The 17,199-nt window shown below is 34.9% G+C and overlaps 1 protein-coding gene and 1 pseudogene across 1 annotated transcript; one reads left to right on the plus strand and one right to left on the minus strand.

Annotated features, from left to right (window-relative positions):
* Positions 1-1,393: 1,393 nt before the first annotated feature.
* LOC110115354 lies at positions 1,394-2,181 on the minus strand. The gene has a single exon (XM_020848573.2). It carries the CDS (start codon positions 1,934-1,936, stop codon positions 1,667-1,669), a length of 270 nt encoding a protein of 89 aa, XP_020704232.1. The 5' UTR covers positions 1,937-2,181; the 3' UTR covers positions 1,394-1,666.
* An 8,378-nt stretch (positions 2,182-10,559) lies between these two features.
* LOC110115319 lies at positions 10,560-11,208 on the plus strand (annotated as a pseudogene).
* The last annotated feature ends 5,991 nt before the right edge of the window (positions 11,209-17,199 follow it).

A 17,199-nucleotide genomic window follows, 5' to 3' on the forward strand; every position in this document is an offset into this window, starting at 1 on the left:
TTCATACATTCATTTTTAAAATCTAATTTTATAAATAAAAAAATTTATGACATATATATGCCTTTTTTTTAATTATCAATAGGAAGAGCGCTCGATGATATCGTTGTCATGCGCTCATGCCCGCAATCATTCGTGAAAATATTCCCATTCTAAACATTTTTAATGCATTTCATTTAAGAAGATGTCATTTTCATCACCCTAAAATTAGGTTTGGCACAGCATTTTTACAGCGAGCGCTCGATGATATCGTTGTCATGCGCTCATGCCCGCAATCATTCGTGAAAATATTCCCATTCTAAACATATTTAATGCATTTCATTTAAGAAGATGTCATTTTCATCACCCTAAAATTAGGTTTGGCACAGCTTTTTTATAGCTTTTTAAAGCAAATTTTTAGTACAAAAATTTTTGAAGCTTAAAAAATTTATACTGAAAAACTACTTTAAAAAATAATAAAAAAGATGTCCCAAAAGAAACCTAACTCACAATAAAAATTAGGAACAATAACACAACTTAATTTAAAACTTAATCAATTTTTTTTAATAAATTAATTTCACTGAGTTCAAGTCAATTTATTTTTGCTGGAAATTAAAAAAAAAATTATATCAACTTGTTTGTTAACATTAATCATTTGCCTCAATTATTAAAAATTATTAAAAAAAAATCATATCAACTTGTTTGTTAACATTAATCATTTGCCTCAATTATTAAAGATTAAAAATATCCAAAAGAAAATTGGCCACAAATTTCAACTTTCAGATAAAAATAAATAAAATTAAAGGTTCCCCAAGTCTCCTATAATGTTTGATTTACATTAAATAATTATTTTATCAACTAAATAAATAAAAAAGTTAGACCAAAGTTTTCAAATTTGGCTTCATTTTATATTTAAAAAAAAAAATTGATTTATTGGTTTCGATTTTTATTTTAATAATAGATATTGATGATTATTTTTTATCTAAAATAGAAAAAAAAACAATTTATAAATTAAAATTTGCAGATAAATATTTTAAGTTATAAATATAATATTTTTTGGATGAATTTTTTTATTGAGTTTCGTTAAGTTTTAGCTGAATTTTGATGAATTCGATCAAATTTTTGTTGTTTTAATTACCTTTTGCTTGATTTCAAACAAACATCAGCAAAACTGTTGAATATTGACTGAAATCAATAGTTTCAAATGAAACCAAACAATTTCAGTAATTGCAAAATAGTTTCCACTTATAAAGTAAACCATACTTTTAATAGCAAACTTTTTCTTTTAATGATCACTCTTAGGTCATAAATATAAATTTTTTTTGTAGAAAATTCAAATGTATTTTTTCTAACAAAATTCAAATACTTTTACTAATTGACACCCAAACCTTATCCCACTTGCAGAAAAAAAAATATATTGAATGTCAAAATTACCCAAATACACCCTTTTTGCAGAAAAAAGATGAATAAATAATTAAATACATTAAATCTGCTTCTTCGCCGTATACTCACATGAAAGCATCGCAAGGGCAAAGCAATACGGAAAAAACTCAAAAAAGCAAATCACCGTATGCAAAACCTATCGGAATGAACTTTTAAATTTTTTAATTTTGCACCAAGATATTCTAAGATAATTTACAAAAAAAGAGAAAGATCAGATACGAGGGAAGATATGCGGGAATCTACGCAATCAAGGAGTTTCAGCTGGTTGAGCTTCGGGATCGGCGGCGGAGGCGGAGGTAGCGCCGGAAGAGGATTTGGAGGCGGCGGAGGGCATCGAGTTTGACCTTCGAAGCCACGCGGACGACATCGACCGGTGGTAGCGGCAGCGGAAAGAACCCTGATGCGTCGTCGGCGAGCAGAGGCACTGACCACCAACGCCGCCGCCCGCGGACCTAGGTGACGGCGGCGCCACCGGAGCCGGCTTCTTGGGTGGCTGGGACTTAGATGTGTTCGGCATGGCTCCGCCTCAGCTCACTCTGTTTCTATATGTAATACAAAGCGGTGTTTTAGGAAGAGATTTGCCTTTGTGGACTCTATTGTATGTTTTATAAGGGATTCTTTTTTTATTTTTTAAATTTCAGGAACCTGCTAAAGCCGCACACCAGTGCCAAGTCTCCTGCATGAGAGATTATTCCGCTTTTAGAGGCTAATTCGAATGGGCCTATTCATCAAATGCACTATTTATTAGGTGATGTGGTGTGTTTGAATCGACCAACATCCCACACCAAACTTTATAATTTTTTCCTGGAGGCATATCTCATCAAGATTTTATAAACATGTGGCCTTATTTATTAAATAGGTTTTATTTTTAATGAAAATTATAATCTTATTTTTTAAATTAAAATAAAAAAAAATATATTAGGATTTATAAATCTTGGATATGCTAAAATAATTTATATTACACTCATGTAAAATAAAAATAAAAATAAAAATTTTAAGGAGCTATTTTGTTTACTAGTACACTCATGTCATTAAATGCACAAGGCCCCGGTGACGTGGCATGTCCGAATTCGCCTTCGAACACGTTCAAATTTCGCACACAATAATTTCTCCTTCTGAAGAGGACTGCTAATTACTACTACATTCTATTGTTAGCCAAACCTTGAGATATATTTTGTGTTGGAGCTTTTAATATGATAGACAATGATAAATTATTATTTATTATGTTAATGTTGCACTAAAATTTTGAACATATAGATAAATGGGAAGCAGCTGAGAAGAGCGATGAGGTTTTTTTTTATATGAAAAATTCGATAATGAGATAAGTCAGGTGGCATGACTTCATAAAATTGTTTCAATTGTGGAAGTCATAAATTATAAAGGAAATACTTTGCATGAAATGGAGAAGGCCTTTATTGAGGAACTAGGAGGAGTCTTGAGGCGTAAACATTGTCAGCAAGATTTGGTTGATTGTGTGAAATCTTTTAAGTAAAAGAAGCTACTATTAAACATCAAGTCGTCATTAAGAAACCTCACAGTTAAGCGCGCTCAACTCGGATCAATTCTTAGATGGGTGACCTACTAGGAAGTTACACGAATAGAATAAAATTGTGATGCTCTTAGGCTAAAACATACAATATCTCGATAATTAAGAGTTTGGACAGTTACAAATGATATCAGATCAATACACCAGCCATAAGATAGGAACTAATTGTCATGCAAGATAAAGTGCTACTCCATGGGAGCCACTCTTGAACCCTATATCGGACAAAATGTTACATGACGGGAGCCAACACTTGAATTTGTAGGGACCATCTCTAGAATCCTATAGGTTTGGTGGTGCTTCTGGGATAAAAATACTGACGAGAATGTCAGTTATTTAAGTGGGGAAAATTGTGAAACATATTTAATAAAATAAGCTAAACTCTTAAATATTGAGATGCATTTTAGTGTAATGGTTAGAATTACATTAAGAAACTCCGCAATTAAGCTCGATCATCTTTAAGCAATTATGGGATGTGTGATCTACTGGGACATTACACTAACAGGATAAAATCGTGAAGCTATTAGCCAAAACAGACAATATCTCGATAGTTAAGAGTTTAAGTTGTTACAATCTGTTCGACTGTTTTTCTTATAAAATGATAGAGCAATAACCAAGAAGGCATGAATCAACTTTGATCGAGATGAAGGACATTAGTGTTGGTGTAAACAATGAGTATCAATGTTGATGTCAATGGTAGATGTATGCTGGTAATGACAGGTGTTATCGTTGGTCTTGATGCTAGATTTCAAGCTTAGCGGTGATGATGAGCGTTGACATTTATCAACAGTGGGTGTCTAATGCCAGTAGACAACTCCATTTACTCTCATTTACAATCCTCCTGTGCATGACCTCATTTTAGCCTCTCAAAAAGTGCGGAAGTGAAGTAAGTTATAGATTTTTTGAGAAAAATCAAAACAAGCCATTAAATGATTCATGCTGATTCCTTGCATGGAAGGTTGGTATTCATCTTTGTGGTGATAGGAAGCATCGGCTTTGTTGGTGATGATGAGCGTCATTAGTGTAGATGATCGATGTTGAACTTGTTGGCAATGATAAATATTAGGGTTGTTCGTAACTATCTTTTATGTTTGCCTACATTTTTTATCCTAAAAAAATAACAGTTATTCACGTGACTGATTAAATGAGGGTAAACAAAGATATAATCAGAAATTATAAAAAGATAAGGCGACTGTTTTTAGCCATACAAATAAGCCATAAATTTTAGGTTTTGGAGGTACTAAGATTGATATATATATATATATATAGCTTCATTTCTCGAGTATATGGAGTATAAAAGATAAGTAATAGTGATAATTTTCATTTAATTTATGGCAAAAAAAAAAACTTCTTGATTATTTAAAAAATATGTACATTTTTAATTGATTGATGTCTGATCATACTTATATTTAACTAATAAGAAATGTAATGGTTACCTCAACAAAGTTTTATATTTTTTTAATTATTATATTTTTAAAAAACTATTTCAAAATTATAATTTGTATTATGATTTCTCAAAAAACATCTTTCTGAAATAAATGTAGAAAAAAAAAAGATTTTTTTTTTATATAAATTTTCATCTAAAATACTTAGATTTTGTTTGTAATGATTTTTTTATTGCTTCTTAAAGCGGCTTTTTGTAATTATTTTTTATATCATAAAACCAGTAAAATTTTCATAAAAGAAACTGGCAATCCATTACATGTAAATATAATAAAAAAAATATCAAAATTTTGAAATATTTTAATTAATAGAGCAACAAAGGATTCTAAATCAAGAAGATTTGTATTTGGACTTTGAAACATCTTGCCCTCCACAAGCATGGCATCTAAATTATGATCTCAAATTTTTTGAGGCCAGGGATATTGTAGAGGAAGCTTAAATTTATGGCAAGTGTTATCGCGCACTTGATTTTTAAATTGGGATCTCAAATGCTATTGTCATACCTTATCTACATTACTATAACAATGATAAAAAAGTCTGTGGATCATGCTTTTGTTTTCTATCATTTTCTTACTCTCTTATTATATAAAGTTTATTAAGTAAAAGATTGATAGAAAAATTGGTGGACAAATATACTCCAAATGATTGATTTGAACAACAAGTTTCAATTGATTCTGCCTATTATTAATTAATGATTTGTTGTGATGACTGTAGCTTTTTTTAAAGGTGTATGTAAAGCTGCTGTGGAGAAAGTAAAAAAAAAAATTAAAAGTTGTTGTAACAAATTGCTTTCTAACATAAAATTTTCTTAAAAGCAGTAAAAAAGCAATGGCCAAAAATATAAATTATAGTTGCAATATGAAAAACAAAGCAATAACAAAATTATATCAAATGAAGCCTTAATATTTTGAAAATTATTTTAACATATATATAATCGGTTTATGATTAAATTAGGTTAAAATATTTTTTTTAAAACCAAAAAGGAGCCATTTTGTTAATTTTATTTTGTAGAATGTAAATTACTTTTTTTTTAATTAGATGAGCTAACTAACATTTTAGGGCCATGCATGACTAACTAAAGGCTCATTAAATAATATTAATTTTTTTTAATAAAAATATAATTATAATTAAAAAATATTATACATTTTATGTGTGTGTGATGGATATGTTTTTTTAATCTTTGTGGAGGATGATCTTCTTCTTCTAATTTTAGTGTTATCTTTATAAGCTCATTTGTCAAGAGCTATAGTTGAAATACTATGTCATATGTGATTGTTAGGGTAAATGCCACATATTCGGGTCTAACCTAAAATAATCTTTTTTAAACGGATATTATCTCTCTCTCTGTGTATAATTGGATATGTAATTGACTTTGAGTCTTATTTATCAATAATTGGTCTTATGTCTATTTTTTTATAAATTAATCATCTTACTTTCACTTAATTAATTATTTGAGATCAATTTTTTTCTTAAAAAATTATGAGCTTCTATAATGTAAAAATTGTTAATGAATAGGATCTCGTAAGTATCATAATCACTTAATCAAATACAAATCATTTGAGATAAATTAAGATCAATATAACATAAAAAAACACTCATAAAAAGTCAATTTACACATATATTTCACCCACCATAAATATTCTAAATATCATCAACAATCAATAGTTTTACATCAAGCTATATGAAACTCTATATTATTTAAAATTTGAAATCATAAATTTCTATACTCATATAATCAAAGTCATACATTAAGAAAACTTTGAAGTAATTGACCAATGATTAGATGATCTTATAAGTTAGAATAATAGCCATTAGTGTGAATATAAGGACTAAGATAGCATGATTTTACAAGCTTAGTGTTTCTCTCTAATGCATATGAATAGGGTTTTGGGGTGAAGTACACATTTGTTGAAAAGGTATATATATTTGCATGTTCAACTTCTTTTAGGAGGGAGGAAAACTAAATCTATTTGTCCTCTATTTCTAGCTGTTAGTTATCCATTGACGTTTAGTCTTCGTTTGGGACAGCTTTGTAGCTGCTTTCTAAAACAACTTTTTAATACAAAAGAAAATTGAGATTGAAAATTTTTGTTCTAGAAAGTCGTCTTAGAAAACAATAAGAAAACTGTCCCAAAAGAAGCCTTGACAAATTAAACCATACTTAAATAAACATTTGAAAATCAAGCCTTTTTATGGCACTATAGAAATCAATTTAATAGAAGTCATGAAGAAAAATCTTATTATTGGTTAGGGTTTTTGGTAGCAAGTGCTTGAAATACTTTTGTTTAGGGGTATTTAATAGTTGTGAGATCTTTCAATTGCTTTATGAATAGTGGGAAAAGACAGAGCCAACATTAAAATTGTTTGGACTTTCCTTTTCATGGAACCATTAAATGTTTGCTTTCTTTAATTTTTATTAGGAAAAAAAGACTTTCAAGTGCATTAATATTCTTAACTTCAAGTCCTTGCATTTATGGGATATCTTATTTTATGAGGTTGGTGTTGATGTTGAGATCAATATTGATAGGTAGTTATACCCTTTGTTATATTTATTGCAAGTGTACTGCCAACAATTAATGAAAACAAGAGGCCGATGAGTCCTTATGGATAGTCTTTAAGAATATAATTCATCGCTCAAGTCAATAACAAAAATTGTAGATAAATAAGAGCTTAAATTTAATTTAAATTGGTATAACTTTCAGAATAAAAGAGTGAAGAGAGAAGAAGAGTCTTCAAGAAATGCAGAGACTAATTGCTTTATCTTACCTCCTTAAGAGGTATTTATAAGCACTTTGGTGAATAATGGGTCGTGTCAACTCTCGTGTCTCGTCGTGTCTCTCGTGTCTCGTTGCGTCGCTCCTTTGTTTGTGTGCCACAAGACCATCCGCCCTCCACCCTCAACCATCCCCCTCCCCCCTTTAGTTGTCAACCATCCGCCCCCGGCCATCCGCCAGTTACAATTCATCGTCGCTGACCCGAGTTTGTGGGTCATGTCGGGTTGACCCGAGTAAGAAACGGGATAGGTCCGGGTTGAAAAATCTAGCCCGTTTGTAAAAAACGGATCAAGTTCGTGTTGAACCGTTTAGATCAGGATCAACTCAAGTTTGACCCAACGCATGAGCCGATTTTGACACCCCTAGGATCATAAGATCAAGAATATTGACGATCATAAATTAAAATTAATTCGAAGTCACATATTTTTAGAGCTATCAATCATCATTTCTATAATTAAAATTTACTATTTTTCAATTGATATAAATCACAATATGAATCATTGCACTATTGTATAGTATTCAAAGAGATTTAATTGTGATTAAAAAAAAATTGCCAAAATGTTGGATCCTTTCAATCAGATTCACTAACAGTACATCAATATCCACATCCTATTAAGATTGCAAATTCTGTGGCCTCAAATTGATCCCAAATAATTGTGATGGGCATTTCTCCAAATTTTGAATTGATAAGACAGCTTTCCTGATATAATTTGATATATCGAAATTTGGAAGCCCAAATAATGATGTGGGCCCATTTAATTTTCTTTAGATTAATTATCATTTGAGAAGTACCGGTTGATTTTAATTAAAAAAAAACAAAAAAAAAACGAGGGAAAAAAGTTGTTTTGTCCTCTGATTTGATATTATCCATAGTGAGAACCTTCACGTCTTAATGTATTAAGATAGAATAATTCTTTCTTTATTTTTTTTTTTAGTTCCATGAAAAAAAATAACAAAATAAACGAGGAATTAACGTACATCTATCATCGTCCTCTTGTAACCATAGAATTAAGGGAGATTTACATACATACCACCTTATACTATTCTATTTACATATTTAACACTTAAAACTTTAATATTACATACATACCACCCATAATTCATTTTCATATCAAATATGACTGGTAGAAATGAAATATATGAGTGGTAGGAAAGAAATATTAGTGGTATATTTGATATTAAAATAATATAGATTGGTATGCATGTAATATTAAAGTTTTAGGTGTTAGATATGTAAATAGGATGTTATAAAGTGGTATGTATGTAAATTTTCCTATAATTAATTATAAAGGATGAGTCACCAACAATTAGAGGCACGCTCGTGAACTACTTAGCTAAGGCACCCATTGGCATTATTAGGGTTTAAATTGACAAGTATTGTTGCTTCCTAAAGTATTCATGGAACAAGAGAGATATAGAATATAGTTTTCAAGCTTTGTATAATGATTTAATATACATATAGATAAGAAAGAGAGATGCAAGAGTCATAAGAGAATAAATTTTTACATGAAAAATTTTTGAAAATAGAAAGATCACGGGACATGGATCAGTTAAAATAATTATGCTAGTGTTTGTTGTTATTTACAAATGAGGCCCTTCTTTGGGGGAAAGGCTTTGACTCGATGTAGCAAATATACATCATATGGAGCACATTACATGATGGGCGTTGGAAGAATTTAGTAATATGAGAGTTGTTCTCAAGAGAATGTTGACTTGTTATTTTAGTCGGTAGGACCGTAGTCCGACGACAATGGTCAAAGGGACTGCAGTCGGGCGACGACTGCTGGAGGGATCATAGTTGGCAAGCGACGGAGGTTGAAGGGTCCGTAGTTACCAGGAGACTGTGGTTAGACTAACCATAGTTGACAGGAGACGGTGGATGTAGGGACTATAGTCGAAGGGCGATGATGGATGGAGGGAACGTAGTTGACGTGCGACAGATTCAAGAGGGTCTGTAGTCGACGGGTGACGAAGATCCGAAGGACCATAGTAGGCGAGCAATGGAGGTCGGAGGGACCGTACTTAATGGGTAATGGTGGTCAGATGGATCGTACTCAACAAGAAAATGTGGTTATAGCGACTATAGTCGGCGGGCGACTGAGAAATGATGGATCGTAGTCGGCAAGCTTCGGAGGTTGTAGGGACTATATTTGATGAGCGACAGTGGACGGAGGGACCGTAGTCGGTGGGCGACGGTGGTCGAAAGGACCGTAGTAGTCGGGCGATAATATTTGAGGGACAAGTATCGGGCGACGGTGGTTGATGGGATCATAATCGGACGACTGTGGTCGGTGGGACCATAGGGCGACCATGGGCGACCGTGGTCAATGCGATTGTAGTGGGCAAGTTAAATATTAAATTGACTTTTTTAAAAGGTCCAATTGATATTTTAAAATTTAGTTCCATCATAATTTTTCTAACATAGCCAATTGGTCATTGCCTGATCACTATCGTTGGAACACCCCTATTAGAGAACCACCTAATTGACCTCACTTTTTAAATGCAAATTCATAATCATTGTCATTGTCCCTTCTTTAAAATAAAAATTGAGTTGTATTTGGGATGATTGAAATCGATTTGATCAAATAAACAAAATTGAACACCGTCAAATCGACTCAACTCGATTCAAGTTCGATTTGACCTAGATACCGTCGTTGATTGTTAAATTGATTCAATAGATCCTTAAGTTGAGTCAAGCCGAACCATATTTAATAAAAACTAATTTGATCGAGCAACGTCGAGTTGATTTGACTCAACTCCAATGAAATTTTAGGCTCAACGGATTTAGCCAACCTTATTTAATTCGTCTCAAATCGACTGTGGCCCAAATTTTTTAAAATTAATTTGAGATTAACCAAAAAAAATTAGTCTTTCAATATCATGTCAATTCAACCTGAATTGAATAAATTTTATGCTCACCGGCTTCGATAGATCTAATTTAACACATCTCGACTAAATCTAAATCGAATCAACGTCAATTGGCTCGAATCGATTTAACTAAATGAACCCAAATCCTAATCTAATTTGGTTGTTTAATTCAGTTTTTATCTCAGCCCTTGGATCATATTAAAACTTGAGTGCAAAATCGTTTTTTTTTTTTTTTTTTTTTCATTTCGTTCAATACATTAGGTTTTTAGGGTTATAAGCGGTGTTTGGCGGCTATCCCCATTCTATCCATCCACCGAGCGGGATCCAGAGACAGAAACGGGAGAGGGAGAGACGGACAGAGAGGGGACTGGCTCGTGCGATCATGGCAGCAAGAGAGAACGGGAGCGGGACTTCGTGCGGTTCCTACCGATCGAGCTAGAGAATGCGTGAGGGAGATACCTGCTTGCGGTCCTCTAGCCGGCCAAGAGAGCAGCGATGGATCGGACAAGTGAAGTGACTCAGATAAGCATCCTGCAAGCAAGGGCTACCAGGTTGGCTTACTCGACATCGACACCTGCGTCACTAGCATCCCCAAGATGCTTGGCCTAGAGGAACAGGACATCAATCAGGGCAACCTTGGCTGGTCTCCCATCTACGTTGATTCCAATCTTGGTGTCATTTCCATTGGCTTCATACTTCCCCACCCTGATCAGGCAGTCATCTAGCGTGGTCCTCGCAAGAATGACCTCATCAAACAGTTCCTGAAGGATGTGCACTGGGGCGAGATCGACTATCTTGTGGTGGATGCTCCGCATGGAACCTCAGATGAATCCATCTAATTCCTTCAGGCCACTGGGATCAAAGGTGCGGTCATAGTTATGAGCTTTTGCAAGAAAGTGGAGATGCAAGTCGTTGGAGTTGTGGAGAACATGAGCGGACTGAGGCAGGCGGCATTGGATATTTGGATCTCAAGTTCGAAAGAATGGTTACTGGGGAGAAAGGAACTGCTGTTCTTATTTCTTCTTAAGATAATGCACCAGAACTATTGTCCTTTTCGCATGCAATGAGGTTTTTTATAGTAGTCGGGGTGGTGCAGCAAAGATGTGCACTGATTTGAAGACCAGAAGTGCAGCTCAAGTGCTCCAGCCCTGCTAAGGCTTCCTCTTCTTTAGAAGCAGTAAGAAAGTCATCTCAAACAAAGCCTAAGGCTTCGTTTGATTTGGTTTATGCTTATATAAAAAGGAGTTTTAGAAAAGGAGGTTGAGAAAAAGCCCTTCAATAAAATGGAGTTTCAATAATGAGATATGTTTGACTAATATTTTTGAAAGTGCTTATTAATACTTGAAAGTAATTTTAAATTGTTTGTTTAGGAGTTCTGCTTTTGAGATTTTATTATAAAAGACATTTTGTGGCCGAAACTCCGTTTTGTGACCGAAGAAGCAGATACGAAAAGAATTTTGTAACCGCCGAAAAAACGATGTTTATTAAAAAGGAATTATTGTTAAGCTTTGATTCTAAACAGTAAACGGAAACGGAGAAAAAAGCCTAATCAAACGAGGCCTAAGATTTCGATTGGATGATTTTCTTGCTGATTCTTAAAATAATTTTTTAGTTCAAAATTTTTAATATTTTATTAAAAATCTACTTGAATAACCGGTAAGAAAGTCATCCAAAAAAAAACATAAAAATTGTTGAACTCAAAATAGTGCTCATTTCTATCGTAGGAGCTCAAGAGGCTCTTACGTTAGGGCCTTAATGTTTTTCTTTCATCGTTAGTATGCATATCTTTTGCCTGTTTTGTGAAAAGCTTATGCAGATTTTGAAGAATTGAAGGGTTAATTCCTCCGCGTAAGGATTTGGAAAATTCAGTCATTTTATTTTGTCAGTGAAGGCATACCTATTTTTTTCTGTTTTTTCTCAGAAGAATTTTTTTTTTGTTTGGGGATCATTTTGATAAATTCATTCAACATGTGAGGATTTGGTATATTTAAGACTTCGTTTGGGACGGCTTTTTTTATTGCTTTCTAAAACGGAGTTTTAGTACAAATTTTTTTATTTTTGTACTAAAACTCCGTTTTAGAAAGCAACAAAAAAGCCGTCCCAAACGAAATCTAAGTTATATTAATGCATGCAAGAAACAATAAGTGCTTTTGAATTGTAAATATTTGGAACTCAGAGAGGAGAAATTATTTTGCGTGGAGACCGAACTCAAAATATCGTCTCGAGACCAACAAGAATGCGCCACATCAGCGGTACCGAGCCACGGTACCGAGCAGTACCAAGCCGCACCGAGCTGCGGTAACAAGCGCAAGGGTGACATGACGCTTTCTAATTTGTCTACGGACAACGTTCAACGTCCACACAAAATAATTAATCCTCGAGAAGGATGATCCTTACCGAAAAAGGACTTTGTTGTGCTATGGTCACAGTTCCAGGGAGGTGCAAATCTTATTCTGTGTGGACGTTGTGCTATGATGTTGAATTGGAAGTTACAACAGGAGCTCGCTCGTTGTGAAGGTAATCATCATTTTCCACAATAAGTTTGTAATTCTCATAGTTTGTAAATCCCTTAAATTCGCCCAACAATGAGATTTAGAAGCTGTTAGGCAACAAGTAGGATTTAACTTTAGGAGTAAATCTTGATTTACTAAATCTTGTTGAAGTTAAGTCCTAAAAAAGGTTTGACAAGACAAGTGTTAAATAATGTGGAAATTTTTGACAATGTAATTCAAGATTTAAGGCTGGTAATTCATTAAAAATTTAATTTATATTTATAATGCAACTTACTTATTCATTTTAATTTAAATCACCTTTAATAAATAACAACTATAAATATTATTATTAAAAACTAGTTTAACTATTAAATAATTTAACTGATAATATAATTATTATTCAGAAGATTAATTATCTTACCTAACTAATAATATAACTTAGAGATATTAATAAGCTCCATTATCTAACTATTATTGTAAATATTAATAATTGTTGCGTCCAGGAGTATTCGCGGCGGTAGAGAAATATAAAGTTTATCGTCTTAGCATTGTATGAAAATTCGGCACGCAATCAGATAAGGAGAGAGGGTCTAGCATTTATGAGACACCAAGATTTTTACGTGGAAAACCCCTGTAAAAAGGGGGAAAAACCACGTGGCCTAGCCCAGTTTGAACGAATCCACTAGTATTCGCAGTCGATTACAAATGAGGCCCTTCCTTGGGAGAAGGCCTTAGCTTGATGTACATCTTATGGAGTACATTACATGATGTAAATACAAAGAGCTACTATCGACGTATTCGTTTTGTTAGAAGGACTGCAGTCGGCGGGCGACGTAGGTCAGGAGGACCATAGTCAGCTGGCGACGGAGGACTGTAGTCGGCGGGCGACGTAAGTCAGGAGGACCGTAGTCGGCGGGCGACGGAGGTCGGTAAGATTGTAGTTGGCGGGCGACGGAGGTCGGAAAGATTGTAGTCGGCGGGCGACATAAGTCAGGAGGACCGTATTCAACGGACAACGGATGTCGGAAAGACTGTAGTCGGCGGGCGACGTAAGTCAGGAGGACCGTAGTCGGCTGGCGACGGAGGTCGGAAGGACTGTAGTCTGACGACGAAGATCAGTAGGACAGCGTCAGGTAGAAGTCCAGCAATGGAAAGAAATGCATCTTCGCATAGACGTCCAACGAAGTCCGGTGTCGGGTAGAAACTTGGCGAAGAGTGAAGGTCCGACGTCAGGTAGAAGTCCGACGTCTTTGGTGGCAGAGGAGAACTCCGGCTTCACTTGGGCGGAGTTTCGGCGTCAGGAGGGAACTCTGTTGTTAATTGGGAAGGATTTCAGCATCACGTGGAAGTTGTGCAGAATTCCTGCGTTTCCTGAAAATCTGGCATAGTTCCGGCGTCAGGAAGAGCTCTGGTAGTGGTCGAGGAGGTGAGGAATCTCCTTTTCCCCTTTCTCCTCTTCTTCTTCTCTCTCTTCACTTGAGTCCCTTTGGTGTAGAATGAGGGCTCTATTTATAGTTTTTCTGGAGTGGCATAGCCCGTAAATAGGCGTGAGACCAGGGGCGAATTGGGAGTGTTTTGAATGGACGGCCGATATTGAATCCTTTGATCATGCACCGTTCGTTGGGCATTTGAAGGTCTTAATGATGTCGGAATTTGGCGATCTTGGGCTCGTTGGATTTGTCTCGTCGAGCCGTTCGATTCGAGTATAAGCTCGTCAAAATCGGAGACCGTTTGGTATCTTAAATTGCGGATTGAACCTTCCAACAGCGCTTTGAGCCCTTGATTCTGACTCATTTGGACTCGGATTGGGTTGATCTTTGTGTCGTTGGGTTTGTATTTCCGAGACGCTCAGTTTGACTGTAAGCTTGTTGAAATCGGAGTTCATATGCTCCCGAAATTAGTTTTTGAAGGTTCCAACTAGTTTTTGCCTCGAGATTCGTGCCCGATCAAGATGATTTTGTGATGTCGTATCAATAACTTTATTAACTATATAACTAGTATTACTATCTTGAATAGTTATCTATTATTTAGAATATTAATAATATAATTAGATATTTAATTATTATTTATATAATTAATTATCTAATTATTTTTTATTTATATTTATTAAATTACTTATTTTTTTTTTTGGGAATTTTAAGGGCAAAGCCCGAATATTAAATTGAAATAAGATGAAAAGAGGCTAAAGCCTCCAGATACATAGCAGCTACAAAGAGCAAACAGAAAAAAAAACTATACCGTTGGCTAAAAAATAAAAATTAGGAGGAAATAAAAACAAAACTTTCCCACTAGCAAAGCTATAGAGAAAGAAATTAAACAAAAGAACAGCATAGCGCTCGAGTAGACTCAGCAATCCAGAAGCACGGGCAACCAAGCGTCCAAATAGTCCACAAGCATAAGATGATCTTCAAAAATCCATTATACCTGCCAAAACCTGGAAGGAGAGAGACAGCAAAAGCAGTAACAATCCAGAATTACTGGATACCAGGACTCAGTATACAGAGAATGTCATTTTGGTTTCCAGCCCACCGCCCCTGGTTGCTCGAAAGCCATCCAAGGGGCGCCTGATCTCAGGGAACATCATCTTCCATGGTCGAAAATCCCCATCATATTTTATCAAACAATTTCCTTCCGTCCTCAGAGGAGAGCCAGCAGGTGCTCCACATTTTTCCATTTGCTGATTTTGGTAATAACCACATGCTTAATTCTATGAACAACAGACATAGCACAATGATTGCTAAAATTATATCTCCTTTCATTCCTCTCCTTCCAAATATAATAAACAAAGCAGCAAATGATGAGATAGTAGAAGCATTTAGTTGCATTAGAAATGTTTTGAATGTCAGAGATCCATTCCAGAATATGTAAAAGATTAGGCCTAAGCAAGAGGGCAGCAATATCCGAAATAAGGCTCAGCAGGACCTCATGAGAGTAATTGCATTCAAAAAATAAATGCGAGGTGCTTTCAGGTTGAGAATAACAAAGTGGGCAAGCTTGGATGATCTGTATATTTCTCAATATTAAAGCATCTGCCGTTTTAAGCCCACCAACTAAGGATAACCAAGCCAAGCTAGAAAACATGAGCACATATTTTCTATGCCAAATATACTTATGCCAAAGGCATATGGGAAGATCATGATAGTATTTAAGAAGAAATTTGGAGAATTTACCAAGCGAATTGTCTTCCCAATAAATGTTGGTAGTAGAGGACTCTAAAATTGTAGTGCCACGTATGACGCAGGAAGTAGCATCAGGGATATGCTGTGGAATGGACCATTGATTACCATCAATCAGCACCGCCAATTTGGCATTGGAACCAAAGTTTTGTAACAGAACATTGCCACCAGAAAAATTAGAAATAGAGGAGTTATTACACCAATGGTCCCCAAAAAGAGAGATATTGGAGGAGGCATTGACCTTAAAAAGAAAAGAAGATTTAGCCAACTCAGCAGATTTGCTTATGGATTTCCATAATGAAGAAGCAGAGCCCGAACAAGGTTTCCAAGGTGAGTGATATCTCAGAGATAGCCAGCTGGATAGTAGGGAAGAGCTGTTGTAAATCCTACTAATAATGGAGCAATTGAAAGCAAAAATGATAGCAGGAATAGACGGTAAGCCCAAACCACCAAAACACTTAGGCCTGCAAACTTTATCCCAAGAAACCATTATCAACTTCTTAACAGCCGAAGAGTCCCCACAAAAAAGAAATCTAGAAGAGATTTTCTTTATATGCTTAATAATAGTTTTGGGTATTATAGAACCCCTTATCCAATAGGCAATAGTATTTTGTATAGTGAATTTCAAATATTGGAGGCGTCCAGCAAAAGATAACAGACTAGCTTTCCAACCGTTTAATTTTTTGTTGATACTATCAATCAGTGGCATGAAATCAACCAGTAAGAGTCTCTCAAATGAAAGCGGGATGCCCAAATAAGAGAATTTGTGACTATAATTGGAGATGTTTAAAGCATGACATATAGCCTGATGATTAGCAACAGAACTAGGAAGCATGACAGAGCTTTTATCAAAGTTCACATATAGACCCGTAGCCTCACCAAAAGAAGTCAAAATGCTAATGAGTTTTTGACAGTTGTCAACAGTAGCTTTACCAAAAATGAGAAGGTCATCTGCATAGAGAAGATAAGTCAATTTGAATCCATCAATGTCCACCCCTTCAAAATCCCCTTTATCAATAAGCTCTGAAAGTGCATCCATTACAATACAAAAGAGGTAAGGGATGAGGGGGCAACCTTGCTTCAACCCAGCTGATGAGGAAAAGTAACCTTCTAGAGCTCCGCTTATAAGAATAGAATAATTGACATCATAAATGCATGCCTTAACCCACTCAATGAACTTTCTAGGGAAACATTTTTGGCCTAGACGAGCTAGAATAAATTCTCTAGAAATTGTATCAAAGGCTTTTCTAATATCCATCTTGGCACAAAAGATATTATATCCACCTCTTTGACATTTTAAAGTGAGCAACTCTTTAGCAAGAATAATGTTTTCAGTGGATATTCTGCCCTTTATAAATCTAGGTTGATTTTCTTTAATGATCAAAGGCATGATAGGTTTAAGTCTGTTAGCCAAGACGTTGGCAATTATCTTATAAAAAACATTGCAAAGGGATATGGGCCTAAAATCCGAAAAGGAGGCAGCA

This window comes from Dendrobium catenatum, unplaced genomic scaffold, assembly GCF_001605985.2.
Source record: "Dendrobium catenatum unplaced genomic scaffold, ASM160598v2 fragScaff_scaffold_586, whole genome shotgun sequence".
Classification (NCBI taxonomy): domain Eukaryota; kingdom Viridiplantae; phylum Streptophyta; class Magnoliopsida; order Asparagales; family Orchidaceae; genus Dendrobium; species Dendrobium catenatum.